This window comes from Aulostomus chinensis, chromosome 22 (assembly GCF_037954235.1).
Source record: "Aulostomus chinensis isolate RoL2024-O1b breed Wild chromosome 22, RoL_Achi_v1.0, whole genome shotgun sequence".
Lineage (NCBI taxonomy): Eukaryota > Metazoa > Chordata > Actinopteri > Syngnathiformes > Aulostomidae > Aulostomus > Aulostomus chinensis.
In genome coordinates this window covers 24252501-24275839 of record NC_141341.1, presented here as the reverse complement: position 1 = coordinate 24275839, position 23339 = coordinate 24252501, and the positions used below count along the sequence as shown (strand labels likewise).

The window sequence follows — 23339 nt, the reverse complement described above, 5'->3', positions numbered from 1 at the left end:
ATAAATAAATGTATGTGGTGCCTGTTAAAACACTCTTTTGTAGAGAGGCAGAATCCATTCGCTGATTTTATTGATAATGTTACACTCAGTGATGAACATGATGCCAACTCACCCGTAGGTTGATCTCCCTCATCCTCTCTTGCCGCAGTTTGGACAGATTGGTAACTCTGGACATTGCAACAGTCGTATTTGGTCGAAATGACAGATTAAAAAAACTGTCTGAATGTCAGGAGATAAAATATCCACTTGTAACGTTTCTATGCGTCTCTGCGTGTAGCACTCCGATTGCAACCAAAAATGAAATAAGCAAAAATCTTTCCACACTGGCCAACTGTGATGTGCTTCTGCTTCTAGTGAAGTGTCTGTTCCTGAGAGAAATCTGACTTCTGAATCATCACCACCCCCACACACTCACACACACACACACACACACACACACACACACACACACACACACACACACACACACACACACACACACACACACACACACACACACACACAGTGTGTTCAGCTATTATTTGCTCTTACTAACATCCCAATATGAAACCATTTTCAAAATGCTACAGTTTTACTGTTCACACTAAAGCAAGCAAAATCACAGTAATTTGTCACAACAGCTGGTGTGCATTTGAAAGTATAATTCCTATATTTGATTGGTGAACAGGTTATTTGCAAACATGGGCCCTGATGCGCAAGTTTTGGTCCTTTGTCTTGCATTTTGTCTTGAAAATGTCCTTCCGCTCGTTCCTATTAAGGGTCGCAGGGGGCTGGAGCCTATCCCAGCGGCTATGGGCGAGAGGCAGGGTCCAGTCCATCACAGGGCCAACACATATAGACAGACAACCATTCACACTCACATTCATACCTACAGTCAGTTTAGAGTATCCAATTACCCTAGTCCCCAATTGCATGTCTTTGGACTGTGGGAGGGAGCTGGAGTACCTGGAGAGAACCCATGCAGGCACAGGGAGAACATGCAAACTCCACACAGAAAGATCCTGTGCTCGAGCAGGGACTCAAATCCAGAACCTTCTTGCTGTGAGGCAACAGTGCTAACCACTGCACCACCGTGCCACCCACTGAAAAGTCAAGGGCAGAATTTAATAATTCTAAAAACACCTGGGTAAAAAATGAAAAGGAAAATTATTTGATTAACTAATGCATGACACATCATTGGAGGAATATAGTGCTACTCCCTTATTCAGTGCTTTGATCAGATTCGGTCCCTAATCTGTCAGACACATGGCTTTGGTCAATCAGCTAGTGAGTTATTTGGTCAGTTGATAGGTTAGCCATTATTCATTGAATATTTGTCAATATAGTCTGTCGTAGTCAGTAGCTGTGACTTTGCCAGTCATTGGAGGCTGAAGGTGGCTTATAGCATGCTAGCAGACATTGCTGTTCAGTTGAGTCATTCGAAGGTTTGCGCTGGCTCAGATATTATGTTTAACACAAGAGATGTGAGCTTGCAGTGAATTTCAAAATGATTTCCTGACATTGGGCTGTTTTTGACAGCGACACTTACATACTGTATTAAGGGAGGTGTGAGCTCCTCTTAGCATGAACAGAAAAGGCAAGGCAATTTTATTTGTAGAGCCCGTTTTCACAAACAGTTTGTCTCAAAGGGCTTCACATGGCATCTTAACAACATCCTCTGCCCTTAGACCCTCACATCAGGAAAAATCTGAGAAACCTCAGGGTGAGCAACAGAGGTGGATCCCTCACCCAGGACGGACAGACGTGCAGTAGATGTTGCTACAGACAAGAAAACAGTTTACAATACAAAATGTGGGAAACATGGAAATGTTAATCACAGTTGAAGAAGGAAGCTTCTGGAAGGGGGGGCAGGGAGAGCAAGCCAGCTTGATGGGGGACTGGATGGTAGACTGGTTCATGGAAGGGGAGGCAGGGAGAGCAAGCCAGCTTGATGGGGGACTGGATGGCAGACTGGTTCATGGGAGGGGAGCGCGGGCTGGTGTAACAGTAGGGAATAAAGGGGGAGTGGGGGGGGGGCAATGCAGGCGGTGGTTGGAGCTCTGGTGGATCTGTGGAAACAGAAAGACTGAGAGACACCAAGGCCAAACGAAAAGATAGCTAGCATGCGCAGTACTCATGGGATGCCGGTTTAACAGACTAGTCAGCAGCGTGTTTGGTCGATGAAATGTGAGTGCCATATAAAGTGGCAGATAAAATGCCCAAACACTAAATATCAGAATTCCCACATTCTCCTATTTTTGTTCAACAGTGGTTATAGTACAACAACAATAAAATATTATCTTAAAAGTTATTTTTTTCTTGTTAAAATGTTATTGCAGTAGGTATCTGACGTGAAATTTTGTTTGTCACTCCAACAATGAATAGACTTCACAAAAATAAAATTTCTTTTGCGTTGGGTCTGCCAACTATTTGTTGCCATTGAGCACCCTCTACTGGTGTATTAGTGAAATCTCATTACGCAACAGTTTTTGTTCTTATATATTGAATTATTGCTCTTATGCTCAGTCAGTATGTTGCTGAACTTAAGGACAGAAGAAGGAGGAGGAAGAACGATTCATGTCCTGTCTTTGGCAAATGTCTTCTTGAGATTAGTTTTCAAAGCTAGTGTTTCTTAAAAGTTTTAGTCATTTAATTTCAAAAGTCAATTTTTTTTATTTGCTTTAATTATCGTGATGCATTCATAATATATAATTTCACTGGACACTTTATTCTGCTCATGATGTCACTGCTACATTTTTTTAGGGGCAAACTTGTGTGCTTTGATCCCAGTCAAAAATGAAGTTGTTTACTTCGGCATTACAATAACCAAAGACCAACAAAGAAGAACTTTTCTAAATTTCAAACCAATTATCCAAAGAACGAAAAAAAAAAGCAAAATCAGTGGTTATTACAGGATCTCTCTTTTAGGGGTACAGTTCTACTTTGGCAGAAGGAATATCAAACTTAACTTAAGCATCACTGTCTCTGTACATGGACATCAGTCATATTAACTGACAAGTTGCTTTGCAAATTTTTGTGGAAAAAAAATTGACTCATAGAGACCTGCTCTAATGAATGATTACAAAAACGATGGTCTAAATTTTCTAGAATTTTGCAGCTTAAATAACACTTTTAAGATAAATTGGTTGAAGTAATTCTTTAAAAATCCCAACTCTATATGGAATGTCATGCCATCCCATATTCTTTCAAAACTGGGTGGTTTAAACTTCCTCTTAGCCTGTGACTACATTATTGATAATTCCCGAAAAAACTGTCGTCTTTTCACAGTCAGGCCTTCCTTTCATGGTCTCTTCAAACACAACTTTTTACCCAATAAATATCATAAGGAGCAACAAGGAGGTGTCTGCATGCTATTTAGATCTCAAACAGGAGTGGAAAAACTACATTTATTCCTCTTATTCTTGACTGGCACTCCAATCTGTTTGTCCTGTAACCATGGTAAGAACAATAAATTGATTACATTTTTGTTTAAAATGGATGTTATCACAGTTCCATACATGGTCTAATAGCAGAATAAATACATGGACAATATTGACCTTTAAAAATGTCTGGTTTTTACCCAACCAATAGCTGTTGACCAACAAAGTTATAGAAATTTTGTTTAAATTAATTCATATATTTTATCCTCCAAATGGACATGTTGTTAAGAGATGTAAAAGAGACATTGATGTGAAATGCACTTTCTGTTCTGTAAGTACCGAAACAGTTCTCATTTATTTTGGCACTGCCCTATAGTCAAAAACCTCTGGATGAATATTTGTAATTTTATTGCTAACAATATTGAAGGAGAAATTAAACTGTTCTGGAGGGATGTGCTGTTCGGACTCTTTGATAGGAATAAGACAAAGCCTGGTGAAACTTGAATTATTGATCTAATCATACTCTTGGCAAAATTCCACATTCATTAATGCAAGTTTACACATAGAAAACCTTCTTTTGTTGGTTATCACAGAGAGCTCAAGTAGTACTTTGCTCAAGTTTTTTGGGGGAAAAAACTGTCGTGCTTTGTGTATTGAAAGCTGTAAGTTCAATTCCATCAGACAGTCTTTCATTCCAGCATGTCAAAAAAGAACTTGTGGGACTTTGCTAGACATGTGGCCTACAGCAAGCCCATCAACATTTGAGCAACAAGCCATTCTTTTTCACTAGACTCTCATATTGCTTGGACTTAGCTCAGTGCTGCTTGCTGAATGTTGTAATTTTTTTCTATGCAGAAAGTCAGTTCACACAATCTCAGAATTATAAAAGTCACAGCTTGAGGCTGAGTCAAAAAGAAAGGTAGATCAGCAACCATCAGATATCTTTAGAGGAACTGTCAAAGTGTAAGGGGAGAAAAAAAGGCTCAAGAGGGAAAAGTGTAGAAAAGAGGTGCCACCAATCAGGGCAAGACAAGATTGACAAGATCTGACATGAGAGGGGAGTATTTTCAAAACAAAAGAGGAAGTGATATCACAGAGGTAGGAACAAGAAAACTAAGCAGCTGATGTACAAGATACTTGTCTGGGATGTTTCTAGTCAGAGGAGGAGCCAGAGGGGCTTTTGCAACATTCACAGAAAGCCCATACTTCTCATGGTCTAAACCTGTGTTGCCATTGGTTACAGCATGGCTATGAAGTTGAAATAGAAACAGTCAACTTGCTCCCTAGTCCATTAGTCAGCCTCATTGTGAAATATTAGCGTACTTGGCAGCCAACAGGCAAGGCACTGGGTTCTTGCCCATATCAACCCAGTCTCATGTCAAAACGTAAAAAGGCTACGTTTGTCCACAGTGCAAAACGTATCAGTTCTACGATGAAGGCCTAAAAATTGTGAAATGGTTACGTTTTTTTTCCCCCTATTCTTTTCTATTGGAGCGCTGGTAGGTCATGTGACTCTTTCATGCGGGCATCTCAAAACAAAAACATGGCGGCCGCTCCTGTCATGTTCGGAGGAAAGTGCCTTATTCCAAGATAAGATTTAATAAAGCATTCTGATGACATTTCTAGCGAGAAATATGCATTTTGTTTTCATAATTTTCGCTCAGTTCTTATGTATAAGCTTTGGTTTGTTCGTTATTACGATGAATCTTTCACCTCTCGGAAGAGAGTCGTAACAGTGTCACGTTTCTGCAGTTGCTATGCTGGTTGCTAAGGAAGCCATTACGGACGAGCGTCATTTCAAGATAGATTTGATTTTTTTTTAAAAGCATTTTAAGGACAATTCTGGCAAGAAATATACATTTAATTTCCATAATATTCGCTGTTCAAAAAAAAAATATATGAAATGGATTTTAGTGCCCCAGGAATTACAAACATCTGCTTCCGGGGAAGTCGCCCCCCCCCCCTTCTTCTGTGAGAAAATCCGGAAGTTATCGCTCACTCCGAGGAAAAAAAAAACAAAAATTTACAATACTTTATCTTTTATCTTATCTTTATCTTTATCTAGCATTAAGAATATAAACAATGATTCAAACTAATGGGCGCGGTCTGCTGACGTCACATCCGTCACAGAGGCTATCTCATGCACTCAGAGGTGGCCTTTTAGTTCCATCATTTCACACTATATTTACAGATTTATTATTGAGTGGAACAAACCACACTGATGTCTGGGTTAATCAAGGATATAATTAAAGAAATCCAAACTATTTGGCAAGTTAAATTTATCCTAACTGTTCTTCATATATTGTGCTGGTAATGTCATGTAGTTTCTTTTCAAATGTAATTTTTTTTCGTTCCGATATGTATATTTTTACTGCTCCAACAAAGCTATTCCTCTTTGTGGGTAACTCAATCATTCAGGCAATCAATAACTGAATGTCTCTGATGCTGTACAGTGTGTACTGCATTACAACAGATGCGATCCTTATGGAGGACAGAACAACATATTAAAATTTCAACTTCCTAGGTTAAAAGAGAAAAAAATATCCCCTTGTGAAACTGGGCAAAATCAGGGTCTGTGACTGCTGCACTCAGTGCAAAACGTATCAGTTCTACGATGAAGGCCTAAAAATTGTGAAATGTGTACGTTTTTTCCCGCTATTCTTTTCTATTGGAGCGCTGGTAGGTCATGTGACTCTTTCATGCGGGCCTCTCAAAGCAAAAAACATGGCGGCCGCTCTTGTCATTTTCGGAGGAAAGGGCCTTATTCCATGAGAGTTTTGATTTAATCAAGCATTCTAAGGACATTTCTAGCGAGAAATGTACATTTTATTTTCATGATATTCGCTCAGTTCTTGTGTATAATCTTTGGTTTGTTCGTTATTACGATGAATCTTTCACCTTTCGGTTTCTACTGTTGCTATGGTGGTTGCTTAGGACTCTACTAGCGTCATTCCAAGTTTTTTGCAGTCGTTATGGTTAAAACCACTGAAACCTAAATGGCGTTTATGTCATTGTATTTTGTCGTTACATTGCGTCGTTATCTGAGTTGATAATATATTAGTGGGATTGTTGACTAATACAAATAATATAAAACCTATTGGCCAAGGAATTACCATCAAAATATAAAATAGCTACGCTAGTTTGTTGCTGTTTGTGTGATTGTTGACTACAGCTGTTCAATAAAAATAATTCCATACATCCGCTTCCGTGAAAGTCGGCCCCCGTTCTTCTGAGAATATCCAGAAGTTGTCGCACGCTCCGAGGAAAAAAACCCAAATATTTTTAAAACTTTATCTTTTGATTAATAAGACAATCTACAAATTAATTCAATTTCTGGATGTTTATTCTACCAACAAAGTACATTTGTAACCGTTATAGATCGAACAATCAGCATTAAGAATATAAACAATGATTCAAACTAATGGGCGTGGTCTGCTGACGTCACATCCGTCACAGAGGCTATCTCATGCACTCAGAGGTGGCCTTTTAGTTCCATCATTTCACGCTATATTTACAGATTTATTATTGAGTGGAACAAACCACACTTATGTCTGGGTTAATCAAGGATATAATTAAAGAAATCCAAACTATTTGGCAAGTTAAATTTATCCTAACTGTTCTTCATATATTGTGCTGGTAATGTCATGTAGTTTCTTTTCAAATGTAACATTTTTTTCGTTCCGATATGTATATTTTTACTGCTCCAACAAAGCTGTTCCTCTTCATGGGTAAATCAATCATTCAGGCAATCAATAACTGAATGTCTCTGATGCTGTACAGTAGGTATTGCAGTACAACAACACCTTGATCCTTCCTTTTCAAATGCTTTTATTGTTTTTCTCTTATCAAATGTTCAAAATGATTACAATGAAAATAAAAAAATTATATTAAGCTTTGTTTCAAACAATAACAATTGATCAGAAATGAGGCCTGATGGGCTGAAATCGCAGGCTTTGTGCTGTTCAGTGACACCTGCTATAAAAAGGAGTCAAGGCGGTCTTAAAGATGTGAAAATGTTCCAAAGATCATTCTTCATGTTTGTCCTGGAACAAGATTGGTTTCAGGCCTTTTTTCAAAGGAGCTCCAAAAGGCTCACTTAACCCTTTGAGGCCTGACTGAGACATGAGGCCTGTTGACCCTTTGACCCTGTTGCTCTTTTGCTCTCGTTTGGCCTCTACAGTAGATACAGACCTGAAACTTGAACTGTGAGGGCTCTAAAATTTATAAAATCATAATCTGGTGGAATAATTCTATAACCCCCTCCCAAACAGGAAGTAGCTTCAGGAAGGAGGTGGGGCTTCAAAATTTAAAATATTGGTTTGTGGCAGAGGTGTGAACTCATCCCAGAAATCTCATCTCATTTGGAGCAACTTTGATCAAGTTATGATGCTTAATTGATAGACTTTACTGTACTTTGCCACGCCCTTTACGGACAGCAGAAAGGACTTAGGGGGGGTCAAACCACCACAGATGCGATCCTTATGGAGGACAGAACAACATACTAAAATTTCAACTTCCGAGGTTCAAAGAGAAAAAAACTATCCCCTTGTGAAACTGGGCAAAATCAGGGTCTGTGACTGCTGCACTCCGAGAGCCTTTTGGAGCAGAATTGAGGATCAAATCTGGGCTCTTGTGTTTCTACTTGGGCTACATACACCAAATTTTACACACATAGTATAATGCCCAAGAGTAGCATGTGCTGTGAATTTCAGCCATCTAGGTGCTAAGGGGCCCAAGCACGGTCCCAGGGCATCCACTAACCCTCAGGGGCTCCTCAAAGTCTGGCCCTGCTTCTCTGGTTTCATTTGAGCTGAAGCCACCAAAAGTCACACCAATGATTGATGTCAGTGAGAGGACTGATTCTGACATTTTCAGCCATCTGGAAGTTACAGAGCTAAAACACAAGACCCCAAAACCCCTTCCATGTTTCCCTTGTGAAACTGGGCAAAATCAGGGTCTGTGACTTCCGCACTCCGGTTCTGGTGTTTCTACTTGGGCTACATACACCAAAACACAATCCCCAAAGACAGCAGCAGTTGTTTTTTTTCATAAAGGAGGTGCACTGTCATTACTACAATATCTCTGGCAACAAACATGGAAGGGGTTTTGGGGTCTTGTGTCTCAGCTCTGTAATTTCTAGATGGCTGAAAAAGTCAGAATCAGTCCTCTCACTGACATCAATCATTGGGGTGACTTTTGGTGGCTTCAGCTCAAGTATCCAATTAGCCTAGTCTCCTCTTGCATGTCTTTGGACTGTGGGAGGAAGCCGGATACAGATATGTTACATGGAACTTGTTTATTTCACCAAACAGACATATTTGCTGATCACATACGTGTGTTTTTATTTGTCAAATTTTACAGAAAAAACAATTATGAAGGGGAGTGAAACAGGTATTGCTTTTGCCGAGATGAAGTATGCCAGCACAGTAGGTGAACATTTCAAAGAACATTATTATTATGACAATGAATAAATGACAAGCAGGGGGTGGTGAAGCACAGGCAAACATACTGCTTCAAACAGCATACCACTCAGGGCTATATCTATATTTGTATAAAATAAATAAAACAGATGACCAAAAGTATCATTTAACAAATCATATATATATATATATATATATATATATATATATATATATATATATATATATATGTATATATATATATATATATATATATATATATATATATATATATATATATATATATATATATATGAATTTCTGCTGTTTAGAGAAACTGGCTCACAAGTTACATTAATATGTGAATTTTGTTTTAAAGATGCATGCAATTTTCACCCTCCAAAAAAGCTTTGCAAGCAAGCTACTCATGTTTTTAAGCTCTCTTGAAAAATCAATGCCAATGTTAAACATATTTGGTAAATCTGATTTGCAAGCATTTAAGTTCTATATTACATTGGTAAAAATAGCTTTCTCTGAACACCAGTTGAAAAGCCTTATTTTCATGTGCTGGTCATTCTACACAAAAATGATCCTCCATTGTCCTCTATTCCAAATGCAACCTGATCACACAGTATTAAAGTGGTGCAGGAAAAAGTCCTAAACCTCTGAAATATAGTATTTTTGAAGATCCATTCCTCTGTCTCAAAGTCACTTATCTTTGCCACAGAAATTAATGAGTTTTTGCAATAATCCAAAATCTGATTAAGATTTTCTTTAGCCTTGGTAATCCAGGTAATCCATGATAATACAAACTTTTGGGATGACCTACAAATATACCTAATCATGCAGCACGCTATATGAACAGCCATTCAGTCTGTTGATCTTCACGATTTGCAGTAGTTCAGTGACTTGATACAGTGCCTTCAGTAAATTCAATTCATTTCAGTTTGCAAAGCCAGACCAATATCTGGTTTCACTTGTGACAGCCATTTAGTCAATCAGAGCAAAGGGGACGACCTGGCATCTGTTTGTCCACTGCCATTGGAGACGGTGCCCGCACCTGGAAAGGTAGTGAAAGGAGGGACATCTAGAGTGGGATTAGAAATACGCAAAGGAGCTTTTTTACTTTTCTTTGTGTGTTTCTTTGATACACGCAGAACAGTGATATTGCCTGTATTAGGATTGGTAGTGCAGTGGGCCCCACAGTTTGTGGAGAGATCTGGTGAGGGGTCAGGGTTCACCGCAGGGTTGTTATTTGGGCAGGTATGAGCTGACAGAGGTTTCCCCTGAGGACATGGGGGGGATAAGAGCGGTGTGGCCGACTCCAGCAGACCTTTAGTTCCCTGTGTGCACTGCTGAAGCACAAGAGAGAGGAAGGGACAAAAAGAAAAATAAGATAAATTGATGAATAACAGGATGAACGTCAGTGTTAAATCACCTCTGTGAACAAAACAGTGGCAGTATGAGATCAACCAGTGACAAGCTGTGAGTGCACACAAGCAAAACATGCAATCAGAAGCACGAGTTTCCAAATCGCTCATGCTCTACATCTGCACATGGATGCCTATTTAGTAAATGAGACCTGGTGAATTATCTTAGTGTATAGTTTAGCCCAAGGACGATTGCACTAAGTGACTTGGTCTAAATCCTTTGATGGAGGAGTATGGCACACCTTCAAAGAAAGAAAAATACTCCTACCAAGTGGCACTGGCCACATAATACCATCTCATCGGAAGCATGCCCAACGCTAACAGGAGTGCCTAGAGGCACAGGGAAGAGGCATACGTGCTGCTGATCCGTGTTTTCCTGATTAAGTTCAGGTAAGCTGACTCAGCCTGTGATTTTTTTTCTCTCTGATTTTCATTGTGATTTTGAATCCAGTACTCAATGGGTTCATGATGGGTTTCTTGCGCCATTTTTGTTTTCAGTGAATTACAGTGTATATCTATGGAAGTGTATTGCATTCACTTCGAAAAGAAAAACTGAATCAAAGTGATAATCCAGTCAATAAGACAACTAGATTTTTTTAGAGAAGTTATCTCATTTATTCAGAAAAAAATGCATATTTTTCTGCTCTAAATGTGGCTATTCAACCAGTGCAAAATGCTGAAAAGTTCAAGCATTTTCCTCCTTGTGTGGAGGCAGGACACAGGCACATATAGAGACAGTACAAATGTGTTTCCACAGCAAATTATGACGGGATGCATGGAAACATGAGGGTGGTGGGTGGGTTAGGGGGTTGAGTATAGGTCATTCTGTTCTCCTGGAATGCACGTTATACTCAGATATTCAAACTGGGAGGGTGAGTAAAGGAGAGAATAGGAATACACACAGCTCATGAATTGCAGGGACAATATGCATGCTTTATTATTATTATTTTTACTTTTTAGTCAGTACATCTTAGATATGGCAAAATAGACAAGTATAAAAACAAGATGTACAGGATGGAAATCAGAAAAACATGAATTACAGAGGCACACAGGAGAGAATATATAGGAAAAGATGATGACTAGGTTAATGTGTCAAAATAATTTGACATTTTGACCATTAAAATGCAAACCAACTTAGGGGTAATACATGATAATATAAGATAGATAGGAGATAGGAAAAGATACCGCCACAAAACAGACAAAAAAGCTTTGCAGCTTTTCCAGTATATCACATACAATCACATATTCACAAGACCATTGTCATACATTCATATCAGCTCAAAAGGAAAACACCTTTTTTAAGGCTAAAAATCCAGCTTCAGTACATTTTCAGTTCATTACATACATACATACATACATACACACACACACACACATATACATATACACACACACACACACACACACACACACACACACACACACACATACATACATACATACACACACATATATATTAGGGCCCAAGCGATTTATCAGCCAGCCGATTAAATCGGCCGATAATAGCCCGTTTGAGAATAATCAGTAATTGGCCGAAACTGGCCGATAATCACCGATTTTTTTCAGAAATAAAATGCAGGGAATAAGACATGGTTTCACTTTGAAAGGAAAGGGTTTGTGAATGTTTTAATTTTGTTCTTATAATTCTTGCCCCACACTAGCTTATTCTTTTGCAGTTGTTTGTTTTTGTTTGTTTCAAAGATGTAAGATGAGCAAAAGAGTTGTACGTTAACTTTATTGTTTGCACTTTATTTTAAAAACAAAACAAAAACACCACCACCACCAATGGTGCCTTGACTTTCAGTAGGGGCTTGTGAATATCTTAATTTTGTTCTTATAATTCGTGCCCCACACAATATACCTCATTCTTTTGCAATTGTTTTTTCATTGTTTGTTTTCAAAGATGAGATGATGAACAAAATAGGTGGATGATAGAATTACGGTTTTGCACATTATTATTGTTATTATTATTACTTTAAAAAGCTAATGGTTCATTGTTGTTGGCCATATGTTAAGGATGATTATTGTGTTAATATCCTGCTTGCTTCAGCAATAAAAGGATTTGAAATTAATTTTCTGCCTCTAATTTACATCTTTGTAGAAGTCTGAAAGGCTCAAAAGCAGCCATTTGTTCTATATACAGTATATAAAAAAATTAAGTATATATACACACAGTCATCCTCAAAATTGTTCATACCCTTGCTAATTCTTGTGATTTTTTCATTTAGTGATGATATAAATGCATGTTTTCTAATTTATGACCACATTTGGCACATATTTGTTGAAATATTGTCAGGGGTATGAATAATTTTGAACTTGGCCTTTTTTGGAATTCCATCAATAAAATAACCCAGAAATACAAATATTTTAAAAATTTTGTATTGTTGTCATTCTTTCAATAGTTGGTCACATAAAGCTAATACACAAATTTGAAAACATGCATTTATTTAATCACTAAATGAAAAAATCACAAGAATTAGCAAGGATATGAATAATTCTGGACGACTGAGCATATATATGTATATATATATATATATATATATACATATATATACACACATGATACACACATATACTGTATATATACACATGTACATATATATACATATATACACACCACACACACATATATATACATATATACATACATATATACATATACATACATATATACATGCATATATACATATATACATACATACATACATACATATATACATATACATACATATATACATGCATATATACATATATACATACATATATATACACACATATATACATACATATATACATATATATACATATATACACACATATATATACATATATATATACATATATACACACACACACACATATATATATATATATATATATATATATATATATATATATATATATATGCATGCATGCTTTGTAAACTAAAAAGACCAGTTTCTCTCTTCGTTGATGAGAGAGTGATTTGACTCAAATTGAAACATATTTTGTAGGAACTTCTTTTGAGAAGGAATTGCTGTACAACTCTCCACACTATCTTTTATATCCTTTAATACCACTTACAACCTGAGGAAAAAAGTAAGGAGGATTGAGCTCAGTGTCTCAGTCTACAACTCTTGCCTTCTTCCTGCCTTTTAAAAACATCCTGTCCGAAAATATTAAATGGAACATATATGAGCAAAACCTTAAAACATGACTTGTTCATTTCTACAAAGCTGAAAATGAATGGGCAGTTCAGTGGTCCATAGGAAAGCCAGCCACACTTAACTAAATCTAACACTTAAAGCTTTTTTTGCTTGAAATATTGCTCTGTTTGTCACTTATTCATCATTAGACACCTTTGAATTAAGAGTTGCTCCAACCAAAGCCAGAAAAGTTGGCAAAAACAAACATCAGTTAACAGGCCTTTAAGTTCCTGTAGATCTGACCATGACCTTTGAAATTAAATGAATTGGTGGCTAGTATTATTGCATATTTAATATTTTACGATTTCAATATTAGTTATTTTAGTTAATATATGTGCCAAATATAAATAATTCTCTCCACAGAAAAAAAAAGATTTTAGTGGTGCTTGTCAGGAAAGACCATGAGATACATTTTCTGGCAAACTCTGGATAGACCCTCCCATGACCCATGCACCAATGTCAATTATTGTTGGGGTGAATTGTGACAGCATTGACAATGACACATGATAAGGGAGATATCAACTAATTGCAATTCTAATTCCTTCAACTAATTCCCCTCCTGCCACCAGCTGACAACATGGCACCTATAACCGCAGAAACCTTAGAGGTAGCTGTTGGACCTAACATACACTTTGAAAGTTTTTCTCCCATTAACCTTCATGAGCTTAGTACAAGAATTTCCTCCTCTAAACCATCGACCTGTCTTCTAGACCCCATCCCAACCAAGCTACTTAAGGACTCTCTACCCCTCATTAGCACCTCCCTCTTAGATATGATCAATGTGTCGCTATTATCTGGTTACTTCCCACAATCCTTTCAAGTGGCAGTAATTAGACCCCTTCTCAAAAAAGCAACCCTGGATCCAGAAGTTTTGGCCAACTACAGACCAATATCAAATCTTCCTTTTCTCTCCAAAATTCTGGAGAAAGCATTTGCTAAAAAAACTCTGTGACTTTCTCCATAGCAACAGCCTATTAGAGGATTTCCAGTCAGGGTTAAGGATTCATCATCGCACAGAAACAGCACTAGTTAAAGTTACCAATGACCTCCTACTAGCATCAGATGAGGGACTGGTCTCTGTACTGGTCTTATTAGATCTTAGAGCAGCTTTTGATACCATTGATCATATCCTTCTACAGAGACTGGAACATGTCATTGGCATTGAAGGAACTGCACTAAACTGGTTCAGGTCATATTTACTTGGTCGATCTCAGTTTGTACAAACTAATGATAAACCCTCAGAAACCACTGCAGTCACTTATGGTGTTCCACAAGGCTCTGTGCTTGGACCAGTCCTCTTCATCCTATACCTGTTTCCTCTAGGTCACATTATAAGGAAACACTTGGTTAATTTTCACTGTTATGAAGATGATATGCAGCTGTACTTATCAATAATTCCCTAAAGACTCTCCAGCTGGTCCAAAACACTGCTGCCCACGTGTTGACGAGAACTGGTAGAAGAGACCATGTCTCTCCTGTACTGGCTTCTCTGCATTGGCTGTCCGTCAAATTCAGAATAGAAAAGAATTCTCAGAATGGGAGTCGGAGCCTTCAGCTCTCAGGCTCCCCTCCTGTGGAACCATCTCCCAGTTTAGGTCCGGGAAGCAGACACCCTCTCTACCTTTAAGAGCAGACTAAAGACCTTCCTTTTTGATCAGGCCTATAGTTGGGCTGCTTAGGCTGGCCCTTAGATATGCTGCTATAGGCTTAGACTGTCGAGGGATCTCCCATGGTGCACTGGGCTTCTCTCTCCTCCTCTCTTCTCTCTCTGTCCTCCTGTATGCGTTATACATAAATCATACTAATATGTGTTACCAGCTAGTCTTCTTTTCTAAAGCCTTTGGGCTCCCCACATCCCAGATCCCTGGTGCTGCTGGAGGAGGCTACAGACCTAAAGAGGCTCAAGCTGTCACTCTCAGCATCACCTGCTCACGTCCCCGTCTGTCCATTAGTCTCTTCCTTTCTCTCTCTCTTTATCTCTGTCCCTCTCTTTCCTTCTGTATATCTGTTTTCCTCCATTATCTGTCTTTGTCTCTGCCCCACTCTCCTGCTCTCTTTCCCCCCAACCGGTCAAAGCAGAAGGCCGTCCCCAATGAGCCCGGATCTGCTCCACATTCCTGCCTGTTAAAAGGAAGGTTTTCATCGCCGCTGTTGCAGGATGTGCTTGCTCATGGAGAATTGTTGGTGTAGATTCATTGAAGGAGTGTGGTTCTAGGCCTGCTCTAGTTGTAGTGTCATGAGATAACTTTTGTTGTGATTTGGGGCTATACAAATAAAATTGACTTGACAATTGACTCGACTTGATGCTACTAAAGCAAATATTGGTCAAAGGTGCTTGTTTTGATCAAATAACTTGTATTTAGGCTACTGATAGTGTCAAACATTGTCCCTGGGGCACATGCAATAGTGACACGTTATCTTGAGAGGTTGAGAGGAGATGTAAGAGATATTCCTTTCCTTTAACCCAAGTCCAACTCTGATAAATGTTTGATGTGCAGGTTAGCCATTTTCTGTAGGCTTGCTAATGTTACACAAATGGTTGATGATAACAATGTGCGTTAACCTACTTTGTAGCTCATCTAAATATCCACTTTATCAGCTACAAATGTTATTGATAACACTGACCAAAGCAATGCAACCTTGCAGTTCAAGAAGCTTGAGCCTATGTTGTTAGTCAGTCATCAAACTTAATGTTTTTTGATTCACAGCACCATTGACAGTGAAAAACAGGCAGCAGACAAACACTGGGCTACAACAGGCAACAAGGCTTCAGTCAAGCACAGGGAGAATTTTGATAGGAGTTGAGGGCTGCAGGCACAGGGAAAAGGGAATTCTTGCGAGCCAAGAGCCAGCTGAAGAGACCCTCCTACCACATTTATCTTGTTTTTGCCAGCCAGAACGGGCAGCTCAGTGTCTGTGCTTATGGTCTGTGTAGATTCATCTGTGGGCAGGAAGCCTCGTCTGTTGATCAAACTGCAAAATGAAGGAGCAATTAATTACACTTTCTGCCAGGTAAGATGTGTGATGTTTGCAACAAAGCTTCCATGACAACTTTGTGTAATTTTACTTCACTGTGTAATTAAAGCATTGAAAACAACAGAGTAAATGTAAAACGTAAATACGACACTATATTAGAGGTGAACATAAGCAAAGATTATTACACAATAAAATGCACTGAGAATGCTGGCGCCAATGATAAATGCTCAACAATTTGTTTTATTCGGGTTGGGGATTGATTAAAAATGTAATGGAGTTAAAACCCTTTAATAAACTTTAACACTGAAAAACAAGTATTTTCTTATATCTTTGGTAGAAGATAAAACAAATGTGTAGTATTGAAAAAAGAGAAAAGCAAGAGGATTTAACTTTATGAGTACCATTTCAGTGTAAATGATTTCTAATGTGAATGTCTTAATTTGTTGAGTAAGTCTCAGAGAGTGTAGCAGTGGTCTGGTTTGTGGTTTACATACAGTATGTATATGGGGTTGAACTGTTATATCATGGTTGGTCAACAAGCAGCTGAGTGGAAACATGTCTGTGCAACATCCTTCCATCCCTCCATTACCCTGTAAAGGGTCATGGGGGGGGGGGGGGCATTACAGTGAGTGGACCATTCACACTCACAGCCATGCCTACAGTTGTCAATTCAGAGTATCCAATTAACCTAGAGCCCTCTAGCATGTCTTGGGACTGTGGGAGGAAGTGGGAGTACCTGGAGAGAACCCGTGCAGGCACAGGGAGAACATGCAAATTCCACAAAGAAAGATCCCATGCCCAAGCCAGGGCTCGAATCCAGAACTTTCTTGCTGTGAGGCGACAGTGCAAACCACTGCACCACTGTGCCGCCGTCTGCGCAACAATCAATCAAGTTCATGTCTCTAGCCGAATTAATGAGTCCAGCCCATGAAGCTGGAGCAGCGCACGCTAGGCATTGCCATTACTTGAGCTTGATCAGATTTGTCATTTGGAGAGTTGAATTCCAGTATACATCCTTGCACAGTAAGAGTCTTACTACACATTTCAGTTTCACTGTGTTCGCAGACTGTTTGAAATGACTGACTCTTTCCCACAACATTAGAGCTGTCAAACCTACTGTCACTTTGTTTTATTTAACCTCTAATTATTGCTCCTCATGCATTTTGGTAAGATCAAAAGGAAGAGGGTCAGAAGATCATTAATTTACTTAATGTTAAACCAGATGTTACCAGACTATCAGTGGAGGGATGACTGAAAATAAATCCATGTTGGCTGACCTTAAAAAATATGAATATGTCAAACATATTAATTAATTAATATTAATTGTATTTTTTTTCCAGCTGAGCTACCTTAGGGTAAAAGCAAGCATGCTTTTTATACTTTGAGTATTCTTTTTATTTCATGAATAAAACAAATAATCAGGTACAGTGCTACTGACACTACACTTTACAAAACTGACAAAGAAAAACCACACCAACAGAAATTTATATGAAAAAGACAGTGTAAACAAAACACAAACAATGAGTAAGTTCCAATTATGTGAATACATAACAAAATACAAAAACAAACAAAGCAGAGCAGCAGGCGTATTTACAATAGTTTGGGTAATAGAAATTAAAAAATAAAGTATTGATAATTTAGTAAGATATACAAAGCATCATGGCACCTCTTTAAATTTGGGTGTTTTACATAGACAGGTCGTGTAAGTCAATTTAAGATTTCCCCCTCCGCCTTTGATATTTCAATGTTCCTCTCACTTTCCCACTTGTCTTAAGAAAATGTGTTCACCCCACTCAAATGCTGGTGGCCCTTAGAGTGGCTTGCAAAAGTATTCATACCCCTTGAACTTTACAATATTTTGTCACTTTATGACAACAAACAAATATATTGTGAAGAACAAAGAAAACTATACATGGTTTCAAATTTTTTTTTACAAATAAAAAACTGAAAAGTGCAGTGTGCAAAAGTGGAATCACTGTTTGGTGCAATTACGGCTGAAAGTTTTTTGGGGTATGTCTCTCCCAACTTTGGGTATCTAGAGACTGAAATTTTTGCCCGTTCTTTGCAAAACAGCTCAAGCTCAGTTAGATTAGATGGAGAGCATTTATGAACAGCCTTTTTCAGATCTTGCGACAGATTCTCAATTGGATTCAGGTCTGGACTTTGACTGGGCCAGTCTTACACATGAATATGTTTTGTTTTAGACCATTCCATTGTAGCCCTAGCTTTATGTTTAGGGTTAATTTATAATTTATAATAATAATAATAATAATTTTTTGACCCATATCATAAATTGAGATAAAAACTTTTATCATACCAGATCAAAAACTCAAATTTTCAGATCTTCTTTACCTGTTGTATTCTACACATAATGCCTGTTATAAAAATCCACAGAAATCCTGCCGGAAAAAGCCAAATTGCTCCATACAGTCTTGAAAACTAAAGTAAGGATTCTCCAAATAAGTCATAACTAATATTCAGACCTTGCTCCAATCATTATTTTTCACTAACGATTTTTTTTCTTCAATAAGGATGTACTGAAAACATTCAGTGTCAGAGAGATAAAATACACTTTCATGCCCATCTATTCTCATGGCTACTAATGGTGCTTCTGCAAAGGGTCTTATAGGTCTTGTATAAAATTTTAAAATATCTCTTCAAATTCTGATTGTCAAATCTCAGAAGTTGAATCTTTCCATATCAAGTATCCCCTCAACAACTTTCAGGCAGTTTTTCCTGCCTCATCTCGTTGTCCTCAGCTTGTCTGGGTCTGGGTTATGGGGGCAGCAGTCTCAACTAGGAAACCCAGACCACCCTCTCCCCAGCCACTTCCACCAGCTCCTCTGGGGGAATCCTGAGGCGTTCCAAGACCAGCCGAGAGATATAATCCCTCCAGCGTGTCCTGGGTCAGCCCCAAGGCCTCCTCCCAGTTGGACATGCCCGGAAAACCTCCCGAGGGAGGCATCCAGGAGGCTTCCTCACCAGATGCCCTAACCATCTCAACTGACTCCTCTTGACATGGAGGAGTAGTGGCTCTACTCTAAGTCCCGCTCAAATGACCAAGCTTCTCACCCTATCTCTAAGGGAGAGCCCAGCCACCCAGTGGAGGACACTCATTTTGGCTGTTTGTATTCGCAATCTTGTTCTTTCTGTCATTACCCAGAGCTGATGACCATAGGTGAGGGTTGGAACGTAGTTCGACCGATAAATTGAGAGCTTTGCCTTTTGGCTTAGTTCCCTCTTTATCACAACAGACCCGTTTAGTGCCCGCATCACTGCTAATTGCTTTATTTGGCCGAAGTTTAAAAGACCATCTGTCTTGTTGCGACAGTCTTTCTGCCTTGTAAACTCTCCAATCTAAGCTAACGATGGCTTCTCCCTCTCGCTCTCCTCTCTCCTGCTCAGTGTGCCAAATGTTTAGTTACTCCTCTGCCTCCTTTAGAGATACTGATAAGTGTTTTAAATGTAGTTTGTTTGTAGCGTTGGAGGCGAGGCTTAGTGAGGTTGAATTGGACCTGCAGCGTCTCGGCACCGATGGATCCAAACAATTAGCCTCTAGTTCAGGCCCGACTAGCACTCCCCAGGCAGCTCCTGAGCAGTTGGGAAACCAGGGCAGTTGGGTGACTGTCCGAAGGAAGCATAGTCCTAAGCGTAAGCCTACTGTCAGTGACCAAACACCGCTTCACGTTTCTAATAGGTTCTCCCCACTCTGCGACACATCTGCTGTGAAGACAACCCTGGTAACTGGAAGTTCCATTCTGAGAAACGTGAAATTAGTGACACTGTCAACCATTGTCAAATGTATTCCAGGGGCAAGAGCGAGCGACGTCGAGTAAAATTCAAAGTTAAATATGATAAAATCATTATTTACGTCGGCGGTAATGACATTCGACTACACCAGCTACAAAAAAATTATACTGAGTCGGTTTGTGCATTTGTGTGTTCCATGGATCCCTGCCTAATTGGACCAGCGATGACATGTTCAGCTGCATGTCATCGTTCAACCTCTAGCGAGGTGGGGGTCCAGCAAAGCAAGTGGGTTTTATAGATAATTGGAAAAAATTGGGGGGGGAGACCTGATCTAATTAGGAGAGACGGCAACCCAGAGTTCAGACCAGGAGGCAGAGCTGCAGTCTTCCATGCTACTCTGTGCGTCCACTAGGGCAGTTACCCACCCAAAACTCCATGGAGACTGTGTATGTCCCCCACCCACATCAGTTTATTCACTCCAATTCTACTTGTAGAGGAGTCTAACAGAAAAACCTTGGTTGTGTTAACCAAAATTAACGTATTCGTACTCCCTCTGAAACCACCACAGTCAGTTATGGTGTTCCACAAGGGTCTGTGCTTGGACCAGTCCCCTTCACCCTATACCTGCTTCCTCTAGGTCACATTATAAGGAAACACTTGATTAATTTTCACTGTTATGTAGACAATACGCAGCTGTACTTATCAATGCATCCACAAGAAAAAATTCAAACAATTCCCTTCTCCTTCTCCAGGCTGCATCAGTAAGTCCTTAAAGACTCTCCAGCTGGTCCAAAATGCTGCTGCCCGCGTGTTGATGAGAACTAGTAGAAGAGACCATGTCTCTCCTGTACTGGTTTCTCTGCATTGGCTCCCTGTCAAATTTAGAATAGAATTCAGAATTCTTCTTCTAACATACAAAGTCCTCAACAATCAGGGACCTTCATATTTTACAGCGCTCATAGTCCCCTATTATCCAGCAAGAACCTTTTGCTCCCCGGATGCAGGGTTATTTGTGGTTCCTTGAGTTTCTAAAAGTAGAATGGGAGCCAGAGCCTTCAGCTATCATGCTCCCCTCCTGTGGAACCATCTCCCAGTTTCAGTCTGGGATGCAGACACCCTCTCAACCTTTAAGAGCAGACTCAAGACCTTCCTTTTTGATCAGGCTTATAGTTAGGGCTGCTTAGGCTGGCCCTTACATGTGCTGCTATAGGCTTAGGCTGCTAGGGGATCTACCATAGTGCACTAGGCTTCTCTCTCCTCCTCTCTTTCTTCTCTGTCCTCCTATATGTGTTATACATAAATCATACACGTATGTGTTACTAACTCGTCTTCTTCTCCGGAGCCTTTGGCCTCCCCACATCCCAGATCCCTGGTGCTGCTGGAGGAGGCTACCGACCTGAAGAGGCTCAAGCTGCCACCCTCAGCATCACCTGCTCACGTTCCTATCTGTCCATCTGTCTCTTCCCTTTCTCTCTCTCTTTATCTCTGTCCCTCTCTTTCCTTCTGTATATCTGTTTTCCTCCATTATCTGTCTTTGTTTCTGCCCTGCCCTCCTGCACTCTTTCCCCCCAACTGGTCAAAGCAGAGGTCTGTCCCCTATGAGCCTGGATGTGCTCGATATTCCTGCCTATTAAAAGGAAGGTTTTCATTGCTGCTGTTGCAGGATGTGCTTGCTCATGGAGAATTGTTGGGTGTAAATTTAAGGAGTGTGGTTCTAGACCTGCTCTACTTGTAAAGTGTCATGAGATAACTGTTGTGATTTGGTGCAATAAAATAAAACTGACTTGACTTAACTTGTATTTGGACAGAGTTTCCAGGGGTCCCCTTAAGAAATGTTCAATGACAGTTTCAACCATCTAAAACATAATTACAACAGAGACAAACATAAATTACAGAATACAGAATCTGATTCTGATTCTGTATTCTGTATTCTTTACATATACAAACATTAAGCATGCCTACAGAGCGATCCCCCTCCCCTACCTCGGACCATCAGACCACCTCTCCCTGCTCCTTTTCCTGGCCTATACTCCCCTCAGGAGGCGAGCAACACCAGCTTATTAGACCATTAAAAGCCTGGCCTGAAATCGCTCTCCTCCAGCTGCAGGACTGCTTTACTTGCACAGAATGGAGCATTTTTGAAGACCAGGATCTGGACAAATACACCGAGTCTGTCCTCTTTTACATCAGGAGCTGTGTAGAAAACGTCACAGAGGAAAGACAAATCCGGGTCTTCCCCAACAGGAAGCCCTGGATGACAAATGAAGTCCAGACCCTGATCAGAGCCAGGAACCAGCCAGCCTGGCAGAGGAGCTGAACAGCTTCTTTGCCTGGTTTGAGACCACCACCAGAAACCTGCAGGTACCCCCCCCCCCCCCCCCCCCATTCCAGCACCCCACCTCTCTCCCTCCAGGAGCAGGAGGTGAGGAAAATTCTACGGGCAGTTAACCCCAGGAAAGCTGCTGGTCCCGATGGTATGCCGGGGGCGGTGATTAAAGCACGTGCAGACCAACTGGCAGGGATCCTCACCAAACTCTTCAATCTCTCCCTGACACATGCCACCGTCCCCATGTCTGAAGGCCTCCACCATCATCCCCATCCCCAAAAAACCTGCCATAGACAGCCTGAATGACTATACACCAATAGCCCCGACATCTGTAATCATGAAGTGTTTTGAGCAATCAGTCTCCCAGCACATCAGAGACTGCCTCCCTCCCTCGACCCCCACCAGTTTGCTTACAGGGCAAACTGGTCCACAGAGGACACCATCGCTCAAACGCTTCACACAGCGCTGAGCCACCTGGAGACTGGGAAGAGCTATGTAGGACGCTCTTCGTGGACTTCAGCTCAGCGTTCAATACCATCATCCCGGACATTCTCCACGACAAACGGTGAGACTCGGCTCCTACCATTCCTCCACACTCACACTAAGCACCGGATCCCCTCAAGGCTGTGTCCTGAGCCCTCTACTGTATGCCCTGTACTGTACACCCACGACTGCACTCCGACCCAACCACCCAACCGCATTATCAAATATGCAGACGACACCACCGTGGTTGGACTCATCCGTGGCGAGGACGAGACAGTGTACAGGGCCGAGATAGAGGAACTGTCTCACTGGTGCTCAAACAACAACCTGACCATGAACGTCCATAAGACCAAAGAATTTATTATGGACTTCAGGAGGAACAGACAGGACCACACACCCCTTCTCATAAATGGAGAACAGGTGGAAACTGT

At 40.1% G+C, this 23339-nt stretch overlaps 2 protein-coding genes across 13 annotated transcripts in view; both read right to left on the bottom strand.

Annotated features, from left to right (window-relative positions):
• arhgef2a (Rho guanine nucleotide exchange factor (GEF) 2a) overlaps positions 1 to 403 on the bottom strand; it is a 55269-nt gene extending 54866 nt beyond the window's left edge. For all 5 annotated transcript variants that reach the window (XM_086192914.1, XM_086192916.1, XM_086192913.1 and 2 more), the window contains exon 1: positions 113 to 403. In XM_086192914.1, coding sequence (XP_086049040.1) covers positions 113 to 175 — 63 coding nt within the window. In that variant the 5' untranslated portion in view covers positions 176 to 403. The remainder of the gene's footprint in view (positions 1 to 112) is intronic.
• An 8673-nt stretch (positions 404 to 9076) lies between these two features.
• Positions 9077 to 23339, bottom strand: part of zdhhc18b (zDHHC palmitoyltransferase 18b) — a 22576-nt gene continuing 8313 nt past the window's right edge. For 4 of the 8 annotated variants that reach the window (XM_086192918.1, XM_086192924.1, XM_086192920.1 and 1 more), the window contains 2 exons: positions 16244 to 16346; positions 9077 to 10113 (listed from right to left, as the gene is read on the bottom strand). In XM_086192918.1, coding sequence (XP_086049044.1) covers positions 9757 to 10113; positions 16244 to 16346 — 460 coding nt within the window. In that variant the 3' untranslated portion in view covers positions 9077 to 9756. Of the gene's footprint in view, positions 10114 to 16243; positions 16347 to 17768; positions 20972 to 23339 lie in introns of those variants that run through there. The other 4 variants (XM_086192919.1, XM_086192922.1, XM_086192923.1 and 1 more) reach the window with 3 other exon arrangements.